General features: G+C 38.4%; 1 protein-coding gene across 1 annotated transcript in view; it reads left to right on the top strand.

Moving 5' to 3' along the window:
• Positions 1-24,087, top strand: part of LOC139190942 (uncharacterized) — a 44,407-nt gene extending 20,320 nt beyond the window's left edge. The window contains exons 2-12 of the mRNA XM_070811434.1: positions 10,200-10,266; positions 11,508-11,640; positions 11,765-11,967; positions 20,556-20,776; positions 20,837-21,230; positions 21,343-21,577; positions 21,685-21,828; positions 21,946-22,120; positions 22,235-22,749; positions 22,831-23,100; positions 23,206-24,087. Of these exons, the coding sequence (XP_070667535.1) occupies positions 10,200-10,266; positions 11,508-11,640; positions 11,765-11,967; positions 20,556-20,776; positions 20,837-21,230; positions 21,343-21,577; positions 21,685-21,828; positions 21,946-22,120; positions 22,235-22,749; positions 22,831-23,100; positions 23,206-24,087 (3,239 nt within the window). The remainder of the gene's footprint in view (positions 1-10,199; positions 10,267-11,507; positions 11,641-11,764; positions 11,968-20,555; positions 20,777-20,836; positions 21,231-21,342; positions 21,578-21,684; positions 21,829-21,945; positions 22,121-22,234; positions 22,750-22,830; positions 23,101-23,205) is intronic.
• The last annotated feature ends 2,016 nt before the right edge of the window (positions 24,088-26,103 follow it).

Consider the following 26,103-nt stretch of genomic DNA (forward strand, 5'->3'; position numbering starts at 1 on the left):
CGTTATTAAGTGACTAAAGTCTTTAAACATTTTATAGATTTAGACACTTCTTTCTTGGTTTAATCACTAACACAATTGACATTTTAAAACAATTTAAAGAATGCCCAATTAGTTGTTCAAAACTACTAATTGAATCAAGAGTGATCTTGATTATTGTGGTTTAAGTGATAACCATATAAGAAACGTTTTTCTTATTACTTATATCATTATAATGTGATCTTCCTTTTCTTTAAGAAAGGAATCTCTAGACCTTTGTCAATTCATATAGAACTCATAGGTAGACAATTGGAACCAAATCTAAAGATTTATTGTATCCTTTTATGTCCTACATGTGAGATCTATCCATAATTGATAAGTCTAAAGTTTGGTTATCACATTACAATAAGTGATATAAATCTTGTATCTCAACTAGGATACAACAAGACAATATTCAATTCATAACACTACTTTAAGGAAATAATATATTAGAAGGCATTCATCACATTACATTGATATGATAATTCAAACATTCATAATGTTTAATACAAAAAGAATTAGCTCTATACATTTACAGACTAATTATATACCTTCGTGTAGGCACTAATAGTGGTCTTCCATCATATGAAGCCACATTATAAGTTCTTAACAAAATAAGAAAGTTTAAAGACTATCTTTAAATGCCTAACAAACTTCCTAAGTAGTAAGCAAAAAAAAAAACATAGTGGCCGAACCCTTCTCCACATTTTTCCTTGCTTGTTCCTCTTCTACTTGGCTCCTCCACCTATATACAATTATACAAGTGATTAGCCCTTTATATCAAATATAAATTTTAGAAGATCTAACAATTAGAATTGACAATAAGAACATAAACCATACCTTGTGGCTTGTCCTTAAGAGTTGCAAGGTATAACCTGCAATTCCTCTTCTAATGCCCCTCATTTCCACAGTGGTGGCAAGTCCCCTTGGGCTCCTTTGCCTTCTTTTTCCTCACTCCTCCTTGCGGCTTACGAGTGGGAGACTTCTTCTCCTTCCCTTTGCCTTTGCCTTGCGGCTTGGCTTTGGAAGAGGATGGCTTGTTGTAGGCTACTGCAGCAGTCCCTACAACGTTCTCTTTCTTCATAGTCTTCTTGGCAATTACTAACATGTTTAGTAACTCAGAGAGAGTACTATCCATCTTATTCATATTGTAGTTCATTACGAACTGCGAGAATGAATCAGAAAGAGAAGCCAATATGAAGTCCTGGGCCAATTCCCCGTCAAGTGGAGTACCTAGGTTCTCCAATTGTTCAATGAGTCCTATCATCTTCAGTACATGTTGATGCACTGGAGCCCCCTTGACCATCTTGGTCTTCACAAGTTCACTGACAGTGCTAAAGCGACGGTTGCGCGTCCCTTCACCATATAACTCTGTAAGATGGAGTATGATGGAAGATGCACTGTCCATGCCCTCGTGCTGTCTCTGTAGCTCCTCATTCATGGAAGCCAACATATAGCACTTGGCTTGTGTATCCTCCTCAACGTGCTTGTCATACTTAGCACGTTCATCCTCAGTGGCCTCGGGGCCGAGAGTTATGTGAGGTGGAGCCTTGTCTAGCACGTAAACAATCTTCTCCAATGTTAGGAGAATCTTGACATTATGATACCATGATAGGAAATTGTGCCCCTCTAGGCAATGTTTGTCAAGTATTTTCGCTAGTGTGCTTCCAACCATATCAAAATACATAAACAATAAAATAATTAGTTTGATTGTTGATTAAGTCAAACGATTCGGGTCTTTAAACCGAATGACACCACCCACCATTTTTGGCAAATTCCATATCCCTCAAGATGGAATCCGGGAGATTTCAAAGAAAGCTCCTAACGGGTTACGGGAGGCTCACTATTACCAAGCCCACCTCACGATGATACGATGTCGGCTAGCAAAAATAATAATGAGAGGGTACAAGTACCCATTCACAACAACCTCTTGTGATTACCCATCTTTTTGGCCTCTAGAGAAAAATGCCTCACGATGATACGATGTTGGCACCTTTTCTTTTAGTTAAGTTTTGACCCACCATGCCGGTTTAGATAGGGGTTCAAGTATGACCTCACGATGATACGATGTTGGCCACACTCGTTGCCTACCTTCACCTCATCAAATGTTTTAAATAAACTCCTCCTGAGTATAAGCATGCACTTTGCACTCCCCGATGATAGGGTGAAGGCGGTGTACAAGTCATAAACGATTGGAGCCTACCATGGTGGAAGGCCACGAAAAAGTGTTCAAAGCACTCTTACGCTTTCAACTTAATATTGTATGTTGGTTGAGGGATTTTAAGGTCTCATCAATGTTTATTTATTTAATCATATTCAAATAAATTGTCCTATTATAACTATTAGTCCAAAGTTAATGAAATTAGTAGCATATGATATCCCCACTATTTGTTTTCATAAAACAAATCAATATCAAAACATTTTTCAAAATATTGGAGATATATATAACTACTAATTGTATTCATTATAGTTTAGTAGCGTATGATACTCCCACTATTTGTTTTAAGAAAAACAAATCAATATCAAAAACGAATTTTTCAAATATTGGAAGTAACTACTACTACTACTACGGTTTTTGTATTCCTTTGAAATTGGACTTTATAGTTATCTTAGGCTCTTGGATGACCATGGACTTATTGGGTTATTGCAACAACGAGCCAACATTGTTGAATAAGAACTCGGGGAGGTTGTGTCAATTTAATTATGTGCTTTTCAATCCAATTAAAACATTTTCATTGAGCCATTAGAAATGAAAGACAATCATTCATTGCTAATTAGGGCGTTGGACCCATTTAATCTTTAATCTCATGTCAAAACCCTCTTTTAGTTATGTCTCCTTACCAATAGTTAAAGAAACTCTAGTCTAGCACTAGAGGGAATCAACTAACTAAAAGAGATTAAGAAGTAATAGGAATTACAAACCGATTTGCACAAATTCCTACAAATTACACATACTAAGAGGGAGAGATAGATTAATGTCCTAGGTGACAAGGTCCAATTGAAACAGTAATTAAAACACATTCCCAAGGTTCAAACAATTTGAGTTTAGCGCCTTATCTCATAGCTCAATTATCGTTTAAGGCATAAGTCCATAGTCGTCCATTTTTCTAACTACTTAATCACATTAAATAATCATATGGAATGCAACATAAACAATTAGATTTAGTGCATATGGGCATAATAATATTATGAGTTTAAACAACCAATAAAATTAAAATCAAATATTTTAACTTTTTATATGGATGGGGCCTATTATGCAAATATGAAAAGTTAGGGGTCAAACCGTAAATACTTGAAAGTAAATATCAACTTTTCAAAGATTACAAAATAGCCCCACAAGTGGATAAATCCACTAGGGAGGCCGGCCACTTAATGGGGATGGGAGGTTTCTTACACAACATGCATTAATTCAACATTATGAAGAAAAAATTAAATTTTGCTTGTCACTTGGTTTTGCTTTAAGGACTTTAAGAAAAGGATGATGGAAATTCACCTAGTCAAGTCTAGGATTGAATTAAATTTTTGGGAAGGCTATGGATGGTATGTGCATCATCCAAAACCTCAAAACAATGTATGAACACAAAAGAAAACCATTTTCACCAAAACCAAAACCATGAACACCAAGAACAAAACCATGAACACAATTTCAAGATTTGTACATTCTTGATGATTTTTCAAACCCAAAAACAAAAGTGACAAGAACTCTTCTTTCTAGCTTTAAAAGGATGTGAGAGTGGTTTACAATAAAACACAAACACAACCCAAAACCACCCCCAAAACCGTGCCCTCCCATTTGGAATAAAAACCCCAAATTTTAGTTCTAAACTCAATCTTCATTCATGCATTCAAAACACTTTTGCATGCATATCTTTTCAACTATTGATTTACATTTTTCAACCATTGAAAAACAAAAGATAAACATACTTTGAATGAAGCAATAATATATCATACATAAAATTAAAACCCATATGCATAAAATCCAAAAGGACATATCTTACATAAACCTTTGGCTCTGATACCACTTGAAGGGAAATTTATGAGATTTCATGTGGGATTTCTAGTGACTAGCATGCATATACAATTCAAGATTTATATACAAAAGCAACGGAAGAATGTTATCAAATAATATCAAAGCTCTAGTCATGCAAATCCCCTTCAAGATGCATAGGTTTATGTAAGATGCATCAAAAACAAATTCATATAAAAGAACAAAGTTTAGGAGTAGTTTTATACCTCTTGATCTAGATCTTAGACCAAGGATGGACCACCTCCAAGACCTTTGCTCCTTGAACTCCTTGAGCCTAGCCTCCTTCCTTGCCTCCACCACTTTGTTTAGAATGAGTGCTCCTAGGTTCTCTTCAAGTTTCCAAAATTGAAAACCTCTAAAGATCCTCACCCACTAGTGTAGTGAGAAGGATGAAGGAATAACCAAAAGGGTGAGAAAATGATTAGCTAAATCACCCTTATGGTGGCCGGCCTTGTGTGAGTTTTGAGAGAGAGAGATGGTTTCTTCCTTTTGTGAAAAACAACACACAAAACCCTAATAAACTTTTTCACTATAAAGTTCCTTTTATAACACAAAGAAACCTAGCCAACAACTTGACTTCCTATCTCTCCTTTTCACTCTATATGGCCGGCCCCCTTAGTGTTGTTTGGGCTTTTGGGCTTTTATTTATTTCAAGTCATCCAATGCTTGAATAAAAGCCCAATGGGTTTAGGCCCAATGGGCCCAATTAAACCCGAACGTTTCTTTAAGCCCAAAACGATCTTATATCGCTTTTATGATTTCTTTAGACTTTCTAATTAATCACAACACTTAATTAATCCAATTTATTATTTCCATCATCCATTAGTTACTCACTACAAGAGTGTATTGGTGAACAATCGTTTTAGGTTCTAATTAGCAAGGCAGTGAGGTGATTGGCACCAATCCAATTGATTATATTTAATCCAATCACTTAGTGAATTAAAACTTACTTTTAATTCACCTTCTTCTTTGATGACTACATTTAATCATCTAGAAGAACTCACAAGCCATGAGTGACATCTAACTATATATCATGGCTACCCAAGCTAATGTAGAAGTTGTTCGGAGAACCTATTCAGTTGGAATTACAATGCAAGTCGATCCTTCTCTAAAACAATACTCTCAATCACATCACTAGGGTATGGATATAATATGTCAAACCCCTAATGTGATTATTCCATGTTATATGATTCAATTGAGTCGTATAGGAACGCTTTCCTTTATTACGCTCGATACTTCGGCCAAAGATTCCCGAATCATATCTTAGAGTATTCATCCTCTCATAACGAGGATTAGAGATTCATTGTTGAACATTCACTTGCCTTCATGACTAAGTGGCTTAACCCCGACTATGCCGTGGACACCCGCGGATGGAGTGACTTTGAGATAATCAAAGATCAAGTACTTAACCACAAGACAACGATGATGCCTCAGGTCAAAGGACCTTTGACATAATCAAAGATCAAGTACTTAACCACAAGACAACGATGATGCCTCAGGTCAAAGGACTACTTACACTATTCCAACCATTAGAGTTACTTGCTTGACATGTGAGTAAACCTCCATGCAAGTACTCTCGTTCGATTGTGGTTAGTGAACTCATTCCCTTAATGAGCACCTACATACTTGTCTTAGTGTCACTACACGAATGGGATGAGACTTTCCATCCTTCTAATTGAAGCGGACATAGTATGTACCGGTCTATGCATTGTCAGTATCCCTCCGACAATCTTATGACCAGGAACCTTTTTGGACATGATGGTTATGTGAAGAAGGTCTTTGTAGTCTAACATCATTAGATTACTTCTTCCATCAATCCATTGTCCATGGATTCACTATTTATGACATATATAGTTTATAGAGATAGTCCTAATTAGTATCTTTGCCATTTGATGTATAAGAATCATCCATACATCCATTCATTGTCCTGAAAGGTTTCTTCCAAAGATTGACTTTCAGGGCATATCTCCAACAACAATAAATGGACCAATTTCATGAAACAATACAGAATTAAAATATTTTTCTTCGATTTCGTGGAAAAACATTACGAGTCTGAAAAGAAGTTAGAAGTCATCACCAAAGAAAATTGGGTTAAAGGAGACAAAACCATAGTCTTTTCTAGTCACCCTCCACGAGAAACAATTTTAATTACAACTGCAAACACACAGGTACTAGCCACCCATTTCAAACTTCCCAAAGAAGATGCAGGACTCAAGCATGTCATTGACCAAAACAATTTCACAAACCAAAGTCTACACACCATAGGAAAACAGCTAGATAAAATAGAAACAAAAATAGACAGACTTTCACATCCCAAACCAACAATTAAGGAAAAACTCTTAGTCAACTTCCCAGAATCTTCCTCTAGCACAACCGCTTTGAAAACACTTTCCACAAGTTAAAAAATAGATCAAATGTTTCAAGAATTAAAACAAGAAAAAATAGTCAATGTCTTGCCATCCAGAAGAATCTCAAGCAGAAACAACTTCTGCATTATGGGATTTAGAAGGTGTAAGTGAAACGAGTTCAATTAAGAAAGTAGAAGAAGCTTTTCAAAATCTTGAACTAAAACGAATCACAAATAAAATAGTCAACCCAACAACTCTCACCAAAAATTGGTATCCAATGCCAACACCTCTGGATATTCAATTTGAGGAAAGAAACATTCAAAACCAATTCTCAGTCTCAGCTGATAAACTCTATGAATGGAACATAGATGGATTATCAGAACAAGAACTTCTAAATAAACTACAACATATCTCCATGGTTGCTAATAGTTATATTACCAATCATAACCTCAGTCAAACCCAAGTTGTCGACCTTTTGGTCACTAGATTTACAGGAATGCTCCATTCCTGGTGGGAAAAACATCTTACTGAACAATCCAGAAATGAAATAAAAAATGCAGTCAAAAGAGACAAAGAAGGAACACCTATTTTTGATGAACATAATGGAAGAGGAGTTCCAGATGCAATCACTGAATGGAAATCTATGAGATTCATGTGGGATTCTAATGACTAGCATGCATATACAATTCAAAATTTATATACGAAAGCAACGGAAGCATGTTAACAAATAATATCAAAGCTATAGTCATGCAAATCCCCTTCAAGGTTCATAGGTTTATATATGATGCATCAAAACATTTAAGTAAAGAACAAAGTGTAGGAATAGATCTATACCTCTTGATCTGGATTTTAGACCAAGGATGGACCAACTCCAAGCCCTTTGTTCCTTGAACTCCTTGAGCCTAGCCTCCCTCCTTGCGTCCTCCACTTTGTTAGTATGAGTGCTCCTTTGGTTCTCCTTTAGTCTCCAAAGTAGAAGACCTCTAAAGATCCACACCCACTAGTGTAGTGAGATGGATGGAGGAATGACCAAAAGGGTGAAAAGATGATTAGCTAAAATCACCCTTAAGGTGGCCGGCCTTTGGTGTTGAAGAGAGAGTAATTTTCTTTTTTCTCTTTAGTTGTTTTGAACACACAAAAACCCTAAGTAAAAATATCTCTATAAAGTTCCTTATATAGACAAAAAGAAACCCAGTCAACAACTTGACTTTCACTCTCTCCCTTTCCCTTTAAGTGGCCGGCCTTTAGTGTTTTGTTTTGGGCTTTGGACTTTTATTATTTCAAGTCATCCTATGCTTGAATAAAAGCCCAATGGGTCTAGGCCCAATGGGCCCAATTAAACCCGAACGTTTCTTTAAGCCCAAAACGATCTTATATCGCTTTTATGATTTCATTAGACTTTCTAATTAATCACAACACTTAATTAATCCAATTAATTATTCCCATCATCCATTAGTGGTATCACTACAAGAGTGTATCGGTGTACAATCATTTTAGGTTCTAATTAGCAAGGCAGTGAGGTGATTGGCACCAATCTAATTGATTATATTTAATCCAATCACTTAGTGAATTAAAACTTCCTTTTAATTCACCTTCTTCTTTGACTACTACATTTAATCATCTAGAAGAACTCACAAGCCATGAGTGACATCTAACCATATATCATGGCTACCCAAGCTAATGTAGAATTTGTTCGGAGAACCTATTCAGTTGGAATTACAATGTAATTCGATCCTTCTCTAAAACAATACTCTCAATCACATCATTGGGGTATGGGTATATTATGTCAAACCCCTAATGTGATTACTCCTTCTTATATGATTCAATTGAGTCGTATAGGAACGCTTTCCTTTATTACGCTCGATACTTCGGCCGAAGATTCCAGAATCATATCTTAGAGTATTCTTCCTCTCTTAACGAAGATTAGAGATTCCTTGTTGCGCATTCACTTGCCTTCATGACTAAATGGCTTAACCCCAACTATGCCGTGGACACCCGCGAATGGGGTGACTTTGACATAATCAAAGATCAAGTACTTAACCACAAGACAACGACGATGCCTCAGGTCAAAGGACTACTTACATTATTCCAACCATAAGAGTTACTTGCTTGACATGTGAGTAGACCTCCATGCAAGTACTCTCGTTCGATTGTGTTCAGTGAACTCATTCCCTTAATGAGCACCTACATACTTGTCTTAGTGTCACTACACGAATGGGATGAGACTTTCCATCCTTCCAATTGAAGCGGACATAGTATGTACCGGTCTATGCATTGTCAGTTTCCCTCCGACAATCCTATGACCAGGAACCTTTTGGACATGATGATTATGTGAAGAAGGTCTCTGTAGTCTAACATCATTAGATTACTTCTTCAATCGATCCATTGTCCATGGATTCACTATTTAGGACATATATCGTTCATTGAGATAGTCCTAATTAGTATCTTTGCCATTTGATGTATAAGAGTCATCTATACATCCGTTCATTTGTCCTGAAAGGTTTCTTCCAAAGATTGACTTTCAGGGCATATTTCCAACAATCACCACCTTACTTTTCACAATCATATAACACTACATAGTAACTTAAGATGTCCAACCCTAAGTGATTTTAGGTGGTATAAAGATGTTTTCATGTCCAAAGTCATGCTTAGAGAAGATAGTAATCAACCATTTTGGAAAGAAAAATTCCTTAATGGATTACCAAATTTATAAAATCAAAAACGTTTTAGTTAATGAAGAAGGTATCTTACCATATCACACCCTTACTTATGGAAATATTATTAATATTATCCATAAAGAAGGATTGAAAATGTGTATTGATATGAAAATTACAAAACAAGTCAACAAAGATAAGTCAATAGCCAAATACGAATTAGGTAAGGAAACCCAGAAACCCAGAAACCCTGAAGAAGGTATCTTACCAATGTGTATTGATATGAAAATTACAAAACAAGTCAACAATGAAGAAGGTATCTTACCATATCTCTCCTTCTTCGTACAGACCAACCCAGAAACCCTCTCAAACCTTGTAGACCGAAGGTTTTAAGATCACCATTGTGTTTGTGAGGACCATGCGAGTTCAAAGGTACCATTTTCAGGTAAGGAAACCCTCGAAAACCCGTGAAAATCCTAGCTTCGATTTGAGGTACTATTCATGTGGACGTAAAATCTTGTGTTTCAGGGAATTTTAAGGACATAAGGAGCTTTAGGAGGTCTTCACGAGGCTCAGAGTAGTTCGTTGGAAGAAATTGGACGTCGGGATAGCTAGTTTCGAAGTTGGTCGGTTTTCTCAAATTTCTCCGACAAGAATTCGTGGGTTACAGGTCCTCAAACAGGTATAACGTTGTTCCTCTCATCTCCAGCTTTCCAAAGGTGCAAATTTCATAGAAAATGGTGAAGAAACGAGTGAGAAAATAAGATTTTTCGAAATCCCCAGTTTCCGACGACGGCGACGGCCGCCAGGGATTTAGGAAGAAGACGACGGAATATTTCGTCAGAATTGATGGAATATTCTGACGCTATCAGTTAGAGTTAACAATTACCATTGGGTTTTAACGGAATATTCCTAACAGTAGTTAGAGAATCCGTCAGGATTCCCTGCGCATGGCCGCGCGTGTTACCGTACACTCGCCAGCGCGTGGCCGCGCGTGAGGGTCAGAAAAATATTCTAAAAATTTAGGAATGATCATGAGGTTGTGTAGGTCACTGTGGCATATTCAAATACCAAAATTGAGCATTGTATGAGAAGTTATTAGCTAGTTTTGCCTATGTGCTTTAAATAATGTTTTTATATTTAATTCGCATATAGGTGAGACTTATCCTGAGGACGGGCGTGTTCAAGGGCGACTCGGGGGCTACGACCCTTCGACATACCAGTGAGCGGGCTTTTGTTTTTAGTATATATTAATATACTTGATATTTTCCCAGAAAATATGTTTAAATGAGAGTATGCCTTGAATGCCATGCATATAAATTATATTTCATATATGAATTGGTATATGATGCATTATATATAATTATGGTGTTGTGGACACTCAGGTAAGCTCATGTGAGTTATGTTTGGTTATGTGAATTATCAATGGTGCGATATGTGATTGAATAATGTTGAGCTCATAAGACTGCACTTAGGGTGATTAAGATTTAGCCAGAGATATGGCACAGGCCTGAAAATGTCACCTCCCACACCATATGCTCACATTGGATCCAAATTAGGTGCACAGTCCTGTCATATAGACCATCTTAGGTGATTCCGACTCGTAGGTGACTAGTGATTTATCGCCCAGCTATTATGTGTAAGTAGTTTTGAGCATGATTATATTACACCCATTATTGTCATATAGACCTTTTCATTTGGTTCTGACTGTTGTGCAGTTTAATGTCGTATAGGTCATTGTAGTAACTCCGGCTAGATTGACTTTCGAGCTTTGAATTCAGCCGTACAGACTACCACAGGGGTTCCGGCTATCATGTTATATTTATATGAAATTATTCTCACCTGAATTGCTTACTTTGTTATATCTTGCCATGGCATACATATGAATATGATATTGTGAAGCATGATTTCAATTAATATATTTACATATATATTTATGTATATGCTTATCTTCTAATTCTGGGAAAAATTATACATGTTTTACAGTGAGGGGTTAGAAATGTTGATAAATGAAATGGTTTTGTAAAACATTTGTTTTTGCCCACTCACGTTTCCTATTTTGCGCCCCTCCAGGTTTTAGGTAAGCTTGCTGTCAGTGGCCTTGAGGATTTCGACGGTTCTGACATATCTAAATAACAGTAGGACATTCCTGGTACTGTATAACTAGTACTTGTCCTACTGGACTGCACCTAGACTTATTATGCTCTTATTAGGAGTATTTACTTTTGTAACTGACTCCTAACACTTCCTGTTTTCTAGTGCACTCTAGTAGTTTTGGTTTTTAAATATTTGTATATTTCTTATCTTAATTGCTTCCGCACTGTGCACATGGCTACGTCACCCTCACGTGACAGCCAGCATGCCTTGATCTCGGTCGGGGTGTGTCAGTTTGGTATCAGAGCCTAGGTTTAGCAATCCTGTATAGTTTTTGAATATTCTAATCCTTGTGATGTCTTCTGTCAGAACTATGCCGCCTCATAGAGAGCCCCGTCACTCAGTAGAGCCTAGTTTCCCCAATATTGCTCAGTTAGGGGAAGCTATAGTTACTGCCATTCAGTCTGCATTCCATCCTCCTCAAAGGACTCATTTTGAGACTGTGTATAATCTCAAGCTAAATCACTTCATAGGAAATAAAGGACATGAGGGAGCGGAAAATGGCTTAATCATATCGAGAAGACCTTTCTTGTGATGCAAAGTCAGGGGAATCTTTCTCCTGATAGGTGGGTCGAGATGACTACCTGGTTTTTGGGAAAGCAACCTGCATCCTGGTGGAGACAAGAGTCTTACCAGTTGACCCCAGCGGAGATTGCGGACTGGGAGTATTTAAAGAGTTGTTTCGAAAAAGGTTCATTCCTCCTGAGTACATTGATCGTAAGAAACAAGAGTTTACTCATCTGAAGCAAGGAAATATGTCAACTGATAAGTATTATAGGACGTTCACTAATTTGTCGCGTTATGATCCGGAAGTTACTGCTAATCCTGTCGGGATTTGTCACTGTGCACATGGCTACGTCACCCTCACGTGATGGCCAGCATGCCTTGATCTCGGTCGGGGTGTGTCAGAAACCCTTAGGAAAATTCCACTCCAAAAACCAAGAACAAAAAGGAAATTGCTACAAGTGTGGCAAATTCAGTAATTATGCAAACAAATGAAGAATCAAGAAAATTATCAATTAGTTGAAAATCTCTGAGGAACAGAAGACCCAGCTACTTCAAGTCTTAGAGTTAAGAGACACAAACCATAGTCAATCTAAAGACGATTTAGATTTTAATTCATCTTCTTCCAATAATTCCTCAAGTAGTCTTTGATCCCCTGACATTAAGATAGGGTGTACAGATGCTTGTTCTAAAAAGATTTCAGTCCTCAATAAACATGAAGATATTCTTATTGAGTTAATCAGTAAAGTAGATGACCCTAAGTTAAAATTATTTTATTTAAAAAAGTTTAAGAAGTTAGTCTCCCAAGAAGAAGCCAGTACTAGTCAACCACAAGTAACCCCAAAAATCTGTCTTATTTTCAAATTATAATTGCATCATTATTTTGAATTCATTATTTTCATTATGAATATTTTCATAACTACTAATTTTGAATGGCATAAAATTCTTACTCATAGTCAATTCATCGAATATCTCAAATTCAAGGTAAACACTGATGAAAAGTTGAAGCCGTTCAGACTAGGAAAGTTGGAGTCTCCGATAGTAATCGCACCTAAGCATAATATTGGGACTCATTAGTAAAACTCAACTAAAATGATTAAATTTGGAAAAACAAAGTGCGGATTTGGAATCAGGGCGTCAAAATACGCTAAGAAGGGTCCCGACAATTTTCGTAAAAAGTCAAAGAAAAGTCAACGATCAACCCCAAAAAGTCAACCGAGACACCGAGCTAGTCAACTACGTTAAAACTTTGAAACTTCACTAAACAGATGCCAAAATCGGACCCGGGACATTGAAATTTCAACTAGAAGGTTTCCGAGAAAATTTCAAAAAAGTCAACAAAAGTCAACTAACGGTCAACAGTTAACTTTAACGAAATATTCCATTCTCAGACGTAATATTCTGTTAAAGTTAACTAGAAGGTTAAGGGAATATTCCCTCTAAATTCGTAAATGGATCCGAGTCAGATTCGGGTCGGGTCGAATCCAAGTTAGGTTTAACAGGTCTTGGGCTTAGGCTGGTTCTCGGAATTAGTTTGGGCCCCTTTTTTCTTTTCTTTTTTTTCTGTATCGGGTTGAGTTAACCCGTTTGGGCTTGCGAGTCGCACCTGCAGGACCCAATGAAGAAGAAGGCCATATCTCGTAGGATTTGGCCGGGAAACCTCCCGAGCTTGATTTTTAACCATTTCAATCCAAATTTAAACCAAAATAAAGGTAAAAGGGTGAGGGAAACGAATCTACCTTACCCAAGTAAAATAGGTGGCCGGAGATGCCTGAAAATCACCTACAAAAATTGCAGTTTTCACTAGAAAACTGGGGAAGTCTGCTTGAGTTAATATTTGCACTAGATCGTCACCAAAACATGTATTCAACTAAGAAATTGAATCAGAACGTCAAAGAGGAAGAAATCGAAGGTATTTCGAGTGTTACCTCGGTCGAAAAAAATCAAGAATCCGTTGAAATTCTCGATCTCCTATTTCTTTGGTTTGAGTGCGGGCCCGAGGGTTAGTTCGACTTTTTGGGCTCGAGGAGAGAGAGATAGGACGAGGTGATAGTTTGGGTTGTGGTGGCAGTGCTCACCGGAGTGGGGAGTTGGTGACAGTAGCGTTGCCGTTGATGTTGCAAATGAGAGACTCAGGAGAGAGGTGAGGAAAGTGAGGGAGAAGAGAGAGAGGAATCTTAATAATTTTGGGGATGAGTGACACATGGAAACAGAGGAGAGGAGAGTTTGGTGTGGGTGTAGGCCCTATAGGCCAGAAAATATTAAAATAATTAAAATATCCCACCAGAAAAATATTAAAATAATTAAGGACCAAAATTCAAAAATACAAAATTACTAAAGTACCCTCACACTCATGTTTCCATAAAATCTTCGTTGTAACTCCGACTTCGGTTACGCTTACGCCTACACGTTCATGTTGTTGAGTACTTCGAGAATACAGTAAAATAATAGCCCATACCTGTCATGAAATGATGGTCAAAGAAAGTCACTCTTTAAAATTAATAAAATCGTAAAATGAAGGACTGGTTGTTACAATCTACCCACCTTTAAAAAATTTCGTCCCCGAAATTTGAATTAAATTGCTATACATAAAAATACTTTGAAAGATAGGAAGAAAATATATATAAAGAAGATATCAAGTCAAAGTGGTTGCATAAAAGAGAATGCCCATCGCGATCGGATGCCAATGATTCCTCTTTCATGCTCCCAAACTCAAACTTTCCTTCTCCTTCAACATAATACTATAATATAATACCTTTATAAAAAATAGAGTTAAAATATTTATATATATGTATAAGATCAAGTCAAAAATACATACATAATAACGTAAAGTTAAAATAATTGTATTAAAATCAAAACTAAACATAGAAATGATTTTCACCTACGCACTCGTGGCGTCATGTACTCCGAGGATATATGTGTCATATCTTTAGGTCAAGCCCAAATAATAAATAAATAAATAAAATATTAACGTAAACGAGCCTACTTGCCCACTTGCTTAACAAATCCAACAAATAAGTTATCGATATTACAGTTTGCAGCTCGCAACACCGACAACTCACTGTTGTCTCAACAAGCAAGTAATAAATTTCTAAGGGTGCAATATTACCATATTGCCTCTCATTGGAAAATACACATAAATCGTCCAATTAATGTCTTGATCGCGCTCACGCACTAACCTCTTAGGCGACATCATCAAAAGTACATAATTTCCTATATCGTAATCTCGATCATTCGAATACCTGATTGTTATACTCCTTTATCTATCGAGTACTATCCGCTTAATTCTCTATACAACATCTCTAATGATGCCATACCCAGCAATGGAAATTGTAACCGTAGTTACATGGAACTCTAACAAAGATAAGTGTCTGTTACAACTATACTAAGTATGTAGAACAAACAGACGCAACATGTTCTTTAGTCTGGATAGTTCATTCAGACTGGCTGTTTGTTTGAGGGTGAAATGTGGTACTGGACAACAACTTAGTACTCATATCCTTCAAGAAGACTTCCTAAGACTTGGAAGTGAAATGCGCATCACAGTGACGTGCACCATGTAGCCAAACAATGTAGTTCACAACGTTATAGCGAGCTGATTCATATTGACTCTCTCTCGGATTTAAAGAAAAACTATGTTGAGAATGCTAAAAGAACATTCAAGAACTTGAGGGCCAAAACAAGTCCATTAAATCTATAATAAAAGGTAACTAGAATGAATGCATGACATCTCACTACAACAGTAGCTTCTGAGAGATTCAATCACCAATAATAAAGATTTGTTCAGCAAAATATTTGTTGGGTGGTTGAGGAATTAATGGTCACGAGTAAAATTTCAAGGTCCGATCGATTCTCCTAGGTGGTCTGTCTACATCAAAAATAATTCGAAGGGCAGTGGGGTAGACACATACCCACGGTTGACTGAAATGCTTTCCAGCACAAGAAGATGAAAATGGAATCACAGTCAGAGTGGATGTTGATCGAAACACCAGAAAATCTGATAAATTCAAGAATGAGAAATGTTACTAAGTGTTCTAAAATGTAGTCCCTCTAAACCAATATAAAGTAAGCAGACTTGTCAAGTCGGTCGATAATCATCGAAACATTATCATAATATCCACATGTACAAGATACCTCATACCAGGAGCTTATGGTGATATTTCTCTATCTCCATTCGAATACAAAAAGTGATTATAACCACTCAAATGATTTTTTGATGATTTATAACCATTCGTGAATTCTAGCTGAAATGAAATAGGACAAGCTGAAAGTGTTCAAGGGTAGATATGTCTTTTGCTACAGTAAACGATAACTACGTTTGCACAACTAGGGTGATACACGATGGTGCAATCGTAGGTGTTAATTTGGTTCTTCCATTGTAGCTGTTAGAAATTTAGTTCCTTTTAAATAAAGACGGTAACCGTTGACTCTAGGTCATGAGTAAGATGGTTCATTTCATACGGTTCCAACCGTTAGGAACATAAGCAACACGCCATTATGCTGCATCACACAGCCAAAACATCCAAAGAAAACATCATTGTGGATTTCAAAATGATCAATGTCATCGAAAGGTGTAAAACAAAGGTGAGGTGAGACAACAATTCGGTGGTCAAAAACTTTATTCATAGTCAACATCACAAACTAAACCTTTCCTCGGTCGACAAGTGAGGAGAAACGCTATAACTGAAAAATCGCTAATAAATCGTCAATAGAAATCGAGAGGATTTCAACTTTCTTCCGCTACAACCTTTTGGGCAAATGAAAATAATATCATATGCTAGATCACATGTCCCAAGAAAAGTACTTGATCTAAACAAAGTTACACTTGAGGAACTTAGTATAAAGTTGACTGTCGATGTTTTGAAAATTTAATTTTGTTGCTGAAGTAGGTGAGAAAGTCGTCAATAAGACTACTATGAATACATTAGGCTAAGGAAGAAAACTCAGGCTCGAAAAGTTGGTCAGGTCGACCATCAATTTGAAGTATGGGTTAACGGTTTTAATCGTCACAGTTGAGTTGCTAAAATCTAGGTACGATCCTAAGGTTCAGTCTTTTGCCTTCACGGATAGGTTTGAGGTTCCCTAAGGTAAAGTGTTGGGTTGGGTAAATTCCAAATCAATAAGCTGTTACAACTAAGTTTTCTCAAGGTCGAAGGAGTCGTTCGAAATAATGCAAAGAGGATAAGTGTGGTATTAGAATGGTGGATCGATGGTGTACTCTATTTGCTGCATCAGTGGTATCCCAAATAAAATTTTGAGAGATGACGCCAAAGATATTCATCCTCGAAACATACCATACTACCTCCCTTCTATATACCACGTACTAGAAGGTTTTCACAACTTTCTCAATGCTCATTCCACTCTTACAGCAAGAAACTAACTCACACTTTAAACTAATATTTGGTTATGGAAGTGATCATAAAGATGATTGGTAGTTGAAAAATGATAATTTTTTGTCAATGCTTCACCAAAGGGATAATTACGATGTAGTCAATTCGTATATTGGATAACGTGGAAATCCATGATATCCAACGAAATGGATTGACTGGCATCATTAGATAGGTAAAAAGAATGGTGCATCCACCGTATTCACACGGGACAAGACAAACTTTGCCTCGTGGTATTAGGATTCCCAAAACTTACTCAACTAGGGTAATAGGTGATTGAAATATTTGAATAGCTACAGATGATACGATGAATTGAATGATACCCAAATTAAACAAAGTCCTAATGAAGGTGTCCTAAATTCGTACTCGAGACTAGTTAGGAATGTTCTGCTTACCTAGGTGGGTGATGTGGTTAAAATAACTACAAGTTTATTATCCTTCTACAAGGCTAGCACCTAAGTTTCCATGATTTAATTTCTTCGGCCTAGGTTGTCACTGTTAATTAGTCTATCAGTCACACAGCTAATTAACATATTTATAATATTTTGATATTGTTCGTTACCCTGAAACTGTGAACCGGCGCTCTAGAACAAAGGTATCACTCCCAAATATTAGCATGTGTCTGGTATCAGAAATCATGCCGCCTGAATACTGGTTGACAACTCCTGGATATGTGACAATATCGTCAATAAGTAGCGCCACCGTAAGCTGATTACAGGTTAGAGCCCGCTTAGGTGGATGGTTTCGGACAATTGGAAATGAACTGATTCTGTGAGTTTGTTTCGTTGATTCTAAGGAAAAATACTTACTACTTTCAAGATTTCTACTAACCGTAGGTATAACAACTCGTACACCCATACCTATACTCATTGAAATGACGAGTACAACATTGAAAGAAATTCAAGGAACTAGTATTAGTTGGAGTGTTCTAAGGATGGGAAAAGCAATTCGCTAATAATATATTTTAGAACGAGGTTTAACTGAAATCGATCTTCCTCCTAAAGATTCAAAATTATAACTGTGACGACCCGTCCCTAATTTTCCTATGTAATTTCTCCTCGAGTATGTGTATTGACGATTATGCCCTTATTGGCAAGAGACATGGACTTATTCTTATCGCTTTCCTTTTTACTTCTCACTATCGCATTTAAATTGTACACGCTAGTACAAGTAGATGTACATTTTAAAGTGTAAAAATGTGTACTTCGGATAGATTTCGATTTCCTTTTACTGCAAGAAATCTAAAAACCTATCCTTGGATTCCTTTTAAACCCATCCCGTGCACTTCTCTGCATTATTCACTGTCACCTATCTCATCTCTTCTTTATTTTCTACTCCCTCAATCAAAAAAGCAAGCATCTCTCTCTCTCTCTTCTCCCTCTCCGACGCCACATTTCTTTTTCTTCTTCCTCTCTGCAACAACCACAAAACACACCAAAACACACAAATGTGAAAAACCAACGACACCATTGTGATCATCTCAGTCCTACAATCACAACCATGTCCTTCAAATCTGGTATAGACGAGTTTTGACTCACCAACTCGGAAGGTCGACTCGGTGAGTTCGAAATATCGATTTTTAGGCCATGCATGGCTTAGGTAAGCCTTGAGAAACCCTTAAAACCTTCATTTCACTTCTATGGGTTGTTATTGATCCTTTGTTTGTGTTTTGAACGTGTAGTTTTACCTAGAAACTCGAGAATAAGGAGAACCTGCCATTTTTCACTCAAGAACAGTGGCCATTTGTTCACTTTCAAACCATTTTTCTGGTTAACCTCGACCACAACTAGACTTCTTCTAGGTACAAACTTGTTCTCTACATTCCCAACTTCAAAATGGCTTTTGAATCACTGAGTTTGGCTAAGTAACGAGTTAGAAATCAACTCTGGAAGTTGGGAAGAAAATTTTAGTTTTCTGGAAAATTTCAGCCGTGGTCGTTTGGCCACTTTCAGGCCAAATTTCTGATTAACTCAGACCATATTCGAACTTTCTGTAAATTGGGATCGGTATATCACATTCCTTACTTTAATTTGGCTTTTGTAGAAGTGAATTTGGTTGAGAATCGAGTTCGTTATAGGCTCTGGAAGTTGGCCTAAAAATCTGCAAAACTGCAGATTTTAACAAAGAAGGCAAGTACAGTGTACTCGCGGGGGCGCGTGGGGGTGCGTCTGGCCTCCGGCCGGCGGATGGTTGACACGTGTTGTTTGTGTCGTCGAGTAGATCGATTTCATATATTTACACCCTAGGTTTGAGCAAACTATGGGGGTTTTATTTAGGTTTCATTATGTACTTTAATTAATGTTATTTAGTTATTTCACATATAGGCGGAACTTATTCCGCGAATTTTCGAGGCGAAGCTAGGCTCGGGGGCTACAACCCAGCGACGTACTTATGAGTGGGCAATTGTTTTATACCTATATATATTTATAGTTTCCATAAATGCGTATTTACTTCACTTTTACGCCTATATTGCCTAGTATCATTATTGTGATATAAATTGTGATAAATGCTACTATATGGTTGTGATAGTACAATCATGGTATTCATACATATTTGTACTTGCTCAACTTGCTTGACCCGGTGTTAGTACTCGCCCTAGGGCCAGGGCCAGTCCTTCACGTGTATATTCACATCTGTACCGTTCGCTCACCTTGGATCTAAGTTTAGGTGCCAGGCTTGTCGGGTAGATTGCATTAGGCGATCCGACTTGTATATGATGTGCTTTTGCAACAGTCTTCACGTGATCGTAGTACTAGAGCATATTGATTACACCCAGTTCTGTTCGTGTCAGAAACTATCTGTTCGAACTTGTGTGTTAGCTTAGATGGATGAGCACTTAGTTATATTGATTATCACATTATTATTATTGTGGCACATGATACATCATTTACTTGGCATATTTCTGGTTATATGGCTGATATATTGGATTTCATACTTACATAGTATGTTTTGAGGAAACTATACTTGTTTTACGGTGAGGGGTTAGTATATTCAAAAATAAAGGTTTTCTTATAAGCATTGTTTTGCTGACCCACTCAACTTTGTTTTTCGCCCCTCTTGGACCTAGATAGCTGTACTTTCTGTGGCACTCGAGGAATCACAGTAGTTCTGACATTTCCTTCTGTTTAGACGTACGAACTTATCATATTATGTAATAAGTGTACTTTGGTTGCTTTGAATGCTCTTTCGTAGTCTCACTGTCTATTACGCTCTGAATAATTGTAGTGGGTTCAACCCACAAATTGCGCACTCTTTCACTATTTAGTTCTAATTAGTTTTAATTTTATTCACTTTTTGCATTACTTACCCTTATGGTTACGTCACCACACGGTGACGGCCAGCATGCTTCGACCTTTCCAGGTCGGGGTGTGTCAGCTTGGTATCAGAGCATAGGTTTAGACATTCATGCACTTCCTAGTGTGTTTTAACTCTTGTTTTCTTATGTCAGAACCATGTGACCTCGTAGAGAGCCACGTTCTCCAGCGGAGAATAACTTTCCGGACTTTGGGCAATTTGGTGAAGCTATCGCCGCTGCTATTCAGTCTTCACTTCGTCCTACCCCGAGAAATACTCTGGATATTGTATCCCGCCTGAAGATTAATGATTTCTATGGTAATGAGGGACCAGAGAAGTCAGAGATATGGTTTGATCATGTGGAGAAGACTTTTCAAGTTATGCACAGGCAGGGTAATCTTTCCATAGAGAGATGGGTAGATACCGTGACCTAGTTCTTTCGATTGGGAGCAGAATCTTGGTGGGATCATAAGAGGAAATCCTTATCTAATGTGGATGCTAAAGACTGGGATGTTTTCAAACAATTATTTCAGACCAGATTTATTCCTCCTGAGTATTTGGATAGTAAGAAGAATAAGTTCATAGACCTGAGGCAAGGAAATATGTCAGCCACTGAGTATCATCGAATGTCTATTGACTTATCCCGTTATTACCCCGAGACTGTTGCTAATCCCCGGGAAATGCTTCGTTTCTTTAAGAGGGGAACTTGCAAGAAATGGTGCACTATATCAACCGCTACTCCCTGTGCTACTTACCAGGAGTTCTTCGATGTCCTGTTTCGGATTGAAGATTCAAAGAATGCTCCTAACGATGAGGATGAGGAGGATGTTGGCAGGAATGTCCAGAGGTACAATAACAGGAGGCGATCATCATTTGGCCCGAGAAAGGCTCAGAATTTTAAAAAAAATGGACATAGCTCTGGATCCTCGAGCGGGGGTTCTAAATTTGGTACACCTCAGAGAGGAGGCAGGTCCTCTGGTAGTTCTCGTTTTCAAAACCAAGGAAACTTCAGCAGTTCAGGTGTTCAGTTTTGTCGCAGGTGTAACACCCATCACTATGGCGAGTGTAAGAGGGGAAGCAGAGGATGTTTCACTTGCGGACAAACAGGGCATATGGCTTATAATTGTCCTTAGAATCAGAAGAATCAACATGCTCTACCATCGGCAATCCCCCTTCAGCAGCTTCCAACACTTGGTAATCGTCAGCAGTTAGGCCACGGTGGAGCTTTCCACTACCAATGGGGCATAGTCCCGAATCAGGAATGACCATACCAGTGTACACCTGAGGTTCCCTACTACTAGGGAGGCTATCAGCAGACTCAGGGAGGTTATCCACAGTTCCAGGGAGATTATACACCATATCAAAGTGGCGGAGCACAGATGTATACTAGAGGGCAGTATCATAACCTAAACGTAGCGTCTAGCAGTGGAGGTTCAGGCATACAGGCAAATCTACCCTAGCAGGGCCGAGGTAATCAAGGTCGAGGTAATCAGGTTCAAACAAACAGGGGTCATAGAGGCAGATAGTAAGTTCAGGGAAGAGTTAACAACATCACCCTTCAGGATACTCAGGCTAATCCGAACTTGATCATGGGTACGTTGAATGTTCTAGGCCATTTTGCTAAAGTTTTAATTGATTCTGGTGCTACACATTCAGCTATTTCCCATAAGTTTGCTCAAACGACTCAACCACATCCTACTTCACTCGACTACGAGTTGGAGTTCTCGATGCCTAGGGGTGAAATCTGTTATGTTAATTAGGAATATCAAGGATGTCCCATCCTTGTCGAAGATGTAGTCATGCCGGCTAATCTTGTTCCTTTGGATATCATTCATTTTGACGTTATCTTAGGCATGGATTGGTTACACTACAATCATGCCAGATTGGACTGTTATGAGAAAGTTGTTACTTTTCACCGACTGGGCATGCCTATTGTCACGTTTATCGATGAGCGTAGTGGTCTAAAGCACGGAGTTATCACTGTCATGAAGACAAGACGACCGTTGAGTAAAGGTTGTCAAGGTTACTTAGCTCATATTGTGCTAGCGAATGAGACTACTGCATCTGTGGAAGACGTTGGAGTAGTTAGACACTTTCCCGATGTTTTTCCTGAGGAATTACCTGGCTTACCCCCGGATCGTGAAGTGGAGTTCACGATCGATCTACTTCCAGGTACTAATCCTATTTCTCTTACACCTTATCATATGGCTCCTGCAAAGTTAAAGGAACTTAAAACTCAGTTGCAAAAGTTGGTGGATAAGAGTTTCATTCAGCCAAGCACTTCCCCGTGGGGAACTCTAGTTCTGTTTGTAAGGAAGAAAGATAGAACCTTGAGGTTATGCATCGATTACAGGCAGTTGAATCGGGTGACGATTAAAAACCATTATCCGTTACCTCGTATTGATGACCTCTTTGATTAGCTCAAAGGTGCTTGTGTGTTCTTGAAGATCGATCTGAGGTCTGGTTACTACCAATTGAAGATCAGAAGCGACGACGTTCCGAAGACAGCTTTCAGAACTCGATATGGTCATTACGAGTTCCTAGTGATGCCATTTAGATTGACTAATGCACCAACAGCTTTCATGAACCTGATGAATCGAGTATTTCATCCATATCTCGACAGGTTCGTTATTGTTTTCATAGATGACATTTTGGTGTATTCGAAGAATGAAACTGATCATGCCAGGCATCTACGTTTGGTTCTAAAGATGCTAAGGGCAAATCAGTTGTATGCTAAGTTCAGTAAATGTCAGTTTTGGCTGGATCAAGTGTCATTTTTAGGGCACGTGGTATCAGCTTAGGGTGTGCTTGTGGATCTTCAGAAAATAGCAGCTGTGGAAAATTGGGAACAACCTCGGACAGTTACGGAAGTTCGAAGCTTTCTTGGTCTTGCTGGTTGTTATCGACGCTTCATGAAAGATTTTTTGACCATAGCACTACCTCTGACAAAATTGACTAGAAAAGACGTTCCTTTGGTGTGGAGTAGTAAGGGTGAGCAAAGTTTCCAACAATTGAAGTATCTTCTCACTCATACACCTGTCTTAGCACTTCCCGATGATGGTGGGAACTTCAAGATCTACAATGATGCGTCTCTGAATGGTCTTAGTTGTGTGTTAATGCAGCATGATAAAGTGATTGCTTATGCATCACGACAGCTAAAGCCCCATGAGAAGAACTATCCTACTCACAACCTCAAGTTGGCAGCGATCATCTTTGCTTTGAAAATTTGGAGGCACTATCTTTATGGGGAAAAGTGTAAGATCTTCACTGACCATAAAAGCCTTAAGTACATCTTCAATCAGCTGAACCTCAATCTCCGGCAGCGAAGATGGGTAGAGTTGCTTAGTGATTATGACTGCACCATTAAGTATCACCCAGGTCGTGCCAATTCAGTAGCTGATGCTCTTAGTAGGAAGTCTCATGGCCAACTTAATGTTCTTTATGCTAGTCGCATTCCTCTTTTGACTGACCTGACATCCATTGAAGTAGCATTGAAAGAGGGTCATCGGGGGGCCCTAATTACCAATTTTCAGGTCAGACCAGTTCTGTTGGATCGTGTTCTCGAAGCCCAGAGGAATGATACAGAATCTCAAGAATTGATACAGGCCGTGTCAGACAAGAAAAAGAAAGACCTCTGGATTAGAGATCCTGACAGCATGCTTATGCAAGGTGATCGATGTTTGTGCCAAATGTTAAGGAATTAAAGAAAGACATATTGGATGAAGCGCATATCTCTGCTTATGCGATGCATCCAGGGAGCACTAAGATGTATCATACCATCTGACACTTCTATTATTGGCCATGTATGAAAAGAGAGATTGCAGAGTATGTTAGTCGTTGTGCAATTTGCCAGTAGGTTAAGGCAGAAAGAAAAAAGTCGTTTGGATTGTTGCAACCACTCCCGATGCCTCAGTGGAAATGGGAAGATATTACAATGGATTTCATGTACAAGTTACCTCGTACTCGAAATGGTTACGATGGTATCTGGGTAGTAATTGATCGACTTACCAAGTCAACACACTTCATACCCGTTCGTGAGAATTACTCGTTGAATCAGTTGGCCGAACGGTTTGTCTCTGAAGTGGTTAGGTACCACGGAGTCCCAGTTACTATCATTTCTGACCGGGATCCCCAATTCACATCGAAGTTTTGGTAGCTTTTTAGGAAGCTTTAGGATCGAGATTACTCTACAACACTGCCTATCATCCCAAACAGATGGGCAGTCAGAGAGAACTATCCAAACTTTGAAAGATATGCTGAGATCGTCAGTTCTACAGTTTAGAGACGCTTGGCACAAGCGCTTACCGTTGATAGAGTTCGCATACAACAACAGCTTCCATTCTAGTATTGGTATGGCACCATTTGAAGCGTTGTATGGGAAACCGTGCCGTACACCACTTTGTTGGTCCAAGGTCGGCGAACGAGTTTTAGTGGGCCCTGAGATCGTGGAGGAGACGACATAGAACATTCAAGTGATAAAGGCTATCCTGAAAGCAGCCTAGGATTAACAGAAGAGTATCGCTGACAGACATTCTACCGATAGAGTTTGTGAGGTTGGTGATTGGGTATTCTTGAAGTTATCGCCGTGCAAAGGTGTTGTGCGATTCGGAAAGAAAGGGAAACTCAGCCCTAGGTACATCGCACCGTACTAGATCGTTGAACGAGTCGGTGAAGTTGCTTATCGACTTGCCTTGCCACTAGAGTTAGCGAGAGTGCACAATGTGTTTCATGTATCGATGCTACGGAGGTACATTTCTGATCCGTCACACGTAATCCCTCCTCAGCCATTAGAGATCAATCCAGATTTGACCTATGATGAGGTTCCAGTGACTATCCTTGATTGGAAGGATAAGGTTCTTAGGAACAAGACCGTGCAGATGGTGAAGGTTTTGTGGAGGAACCACTCAGTGGAGGAAGCCACTTGGGAAACAGAAGAGTGTATGCGAGATATGTACCCATGTCTATTTTATGGCTTTAATAGTAGTCAGTATTGAAATTTCAAGGACCAAATTTTTATAAGGGGGTAGATTGTGATGACCCGTCCCTAATTTTCCTATGTAATTTCTCCCCAAGTATGTGTATTGATGATTATGCCCTTATTGGCAGGAGACGTGGACTTATTCTTATCGCTTTCCTTTTTATCTCTCGCTATTGCATTTAAATTGTACACGCTAGTACGAGTAGACGTAGATTTTAAAGTGTAAAAATGTCTACTTTGGATAGATTTCGATTTCCTTTTACTGTAGGAAATCTAAAAACCTATCATTGATTCCTTTTAAACCCATCCCATGCACTTCTCTGCATTATTCACTGTCACCTATCCCATCTCTTCTTTATTTTCTGTTCCCTCAATCAGAAAAGCAAGCATCTCTCTCTCTATTCTCCCTCTCTCACGCCACATTTCTTCTTCTTCTTCCTCTCTGCAACAACCACAAAACACACCAAAACACACAAACGTGACAAAACAACAACACCATTGTGATCATCTCAGTCCCAAGATCACAATCATGTCCTTCAAATCTGGTGTAGACGAGTTTTGACTCACCAACTCGAAAGGTCGACTCGGCGAGTTCGAAATATCGATTTTCAACCCATGCATGGCTTAGGTAAGCCTTAAGAAACCCTTAAAACCTTCATTTCACTTCTATAGGTTGTTATTGATCCTTTGTTTATGTTTTGAACGTGTGGGTTTACCCAGAAACTCGAGAAGAAGGAGAACC

This window comes from Malus domestica, chromosome 13 (assembly GCF_042453785.1).
Source record: "Malus domestica chromosome 13, GDT2T_hap1".
In the NCBI taxonomy this organism is placed as follows: Eukaryota; Viridiplantae; Streptophyta; class Magnoliopsida; order Rosales; family Rosaceae; genus Malus; species Malus domestica.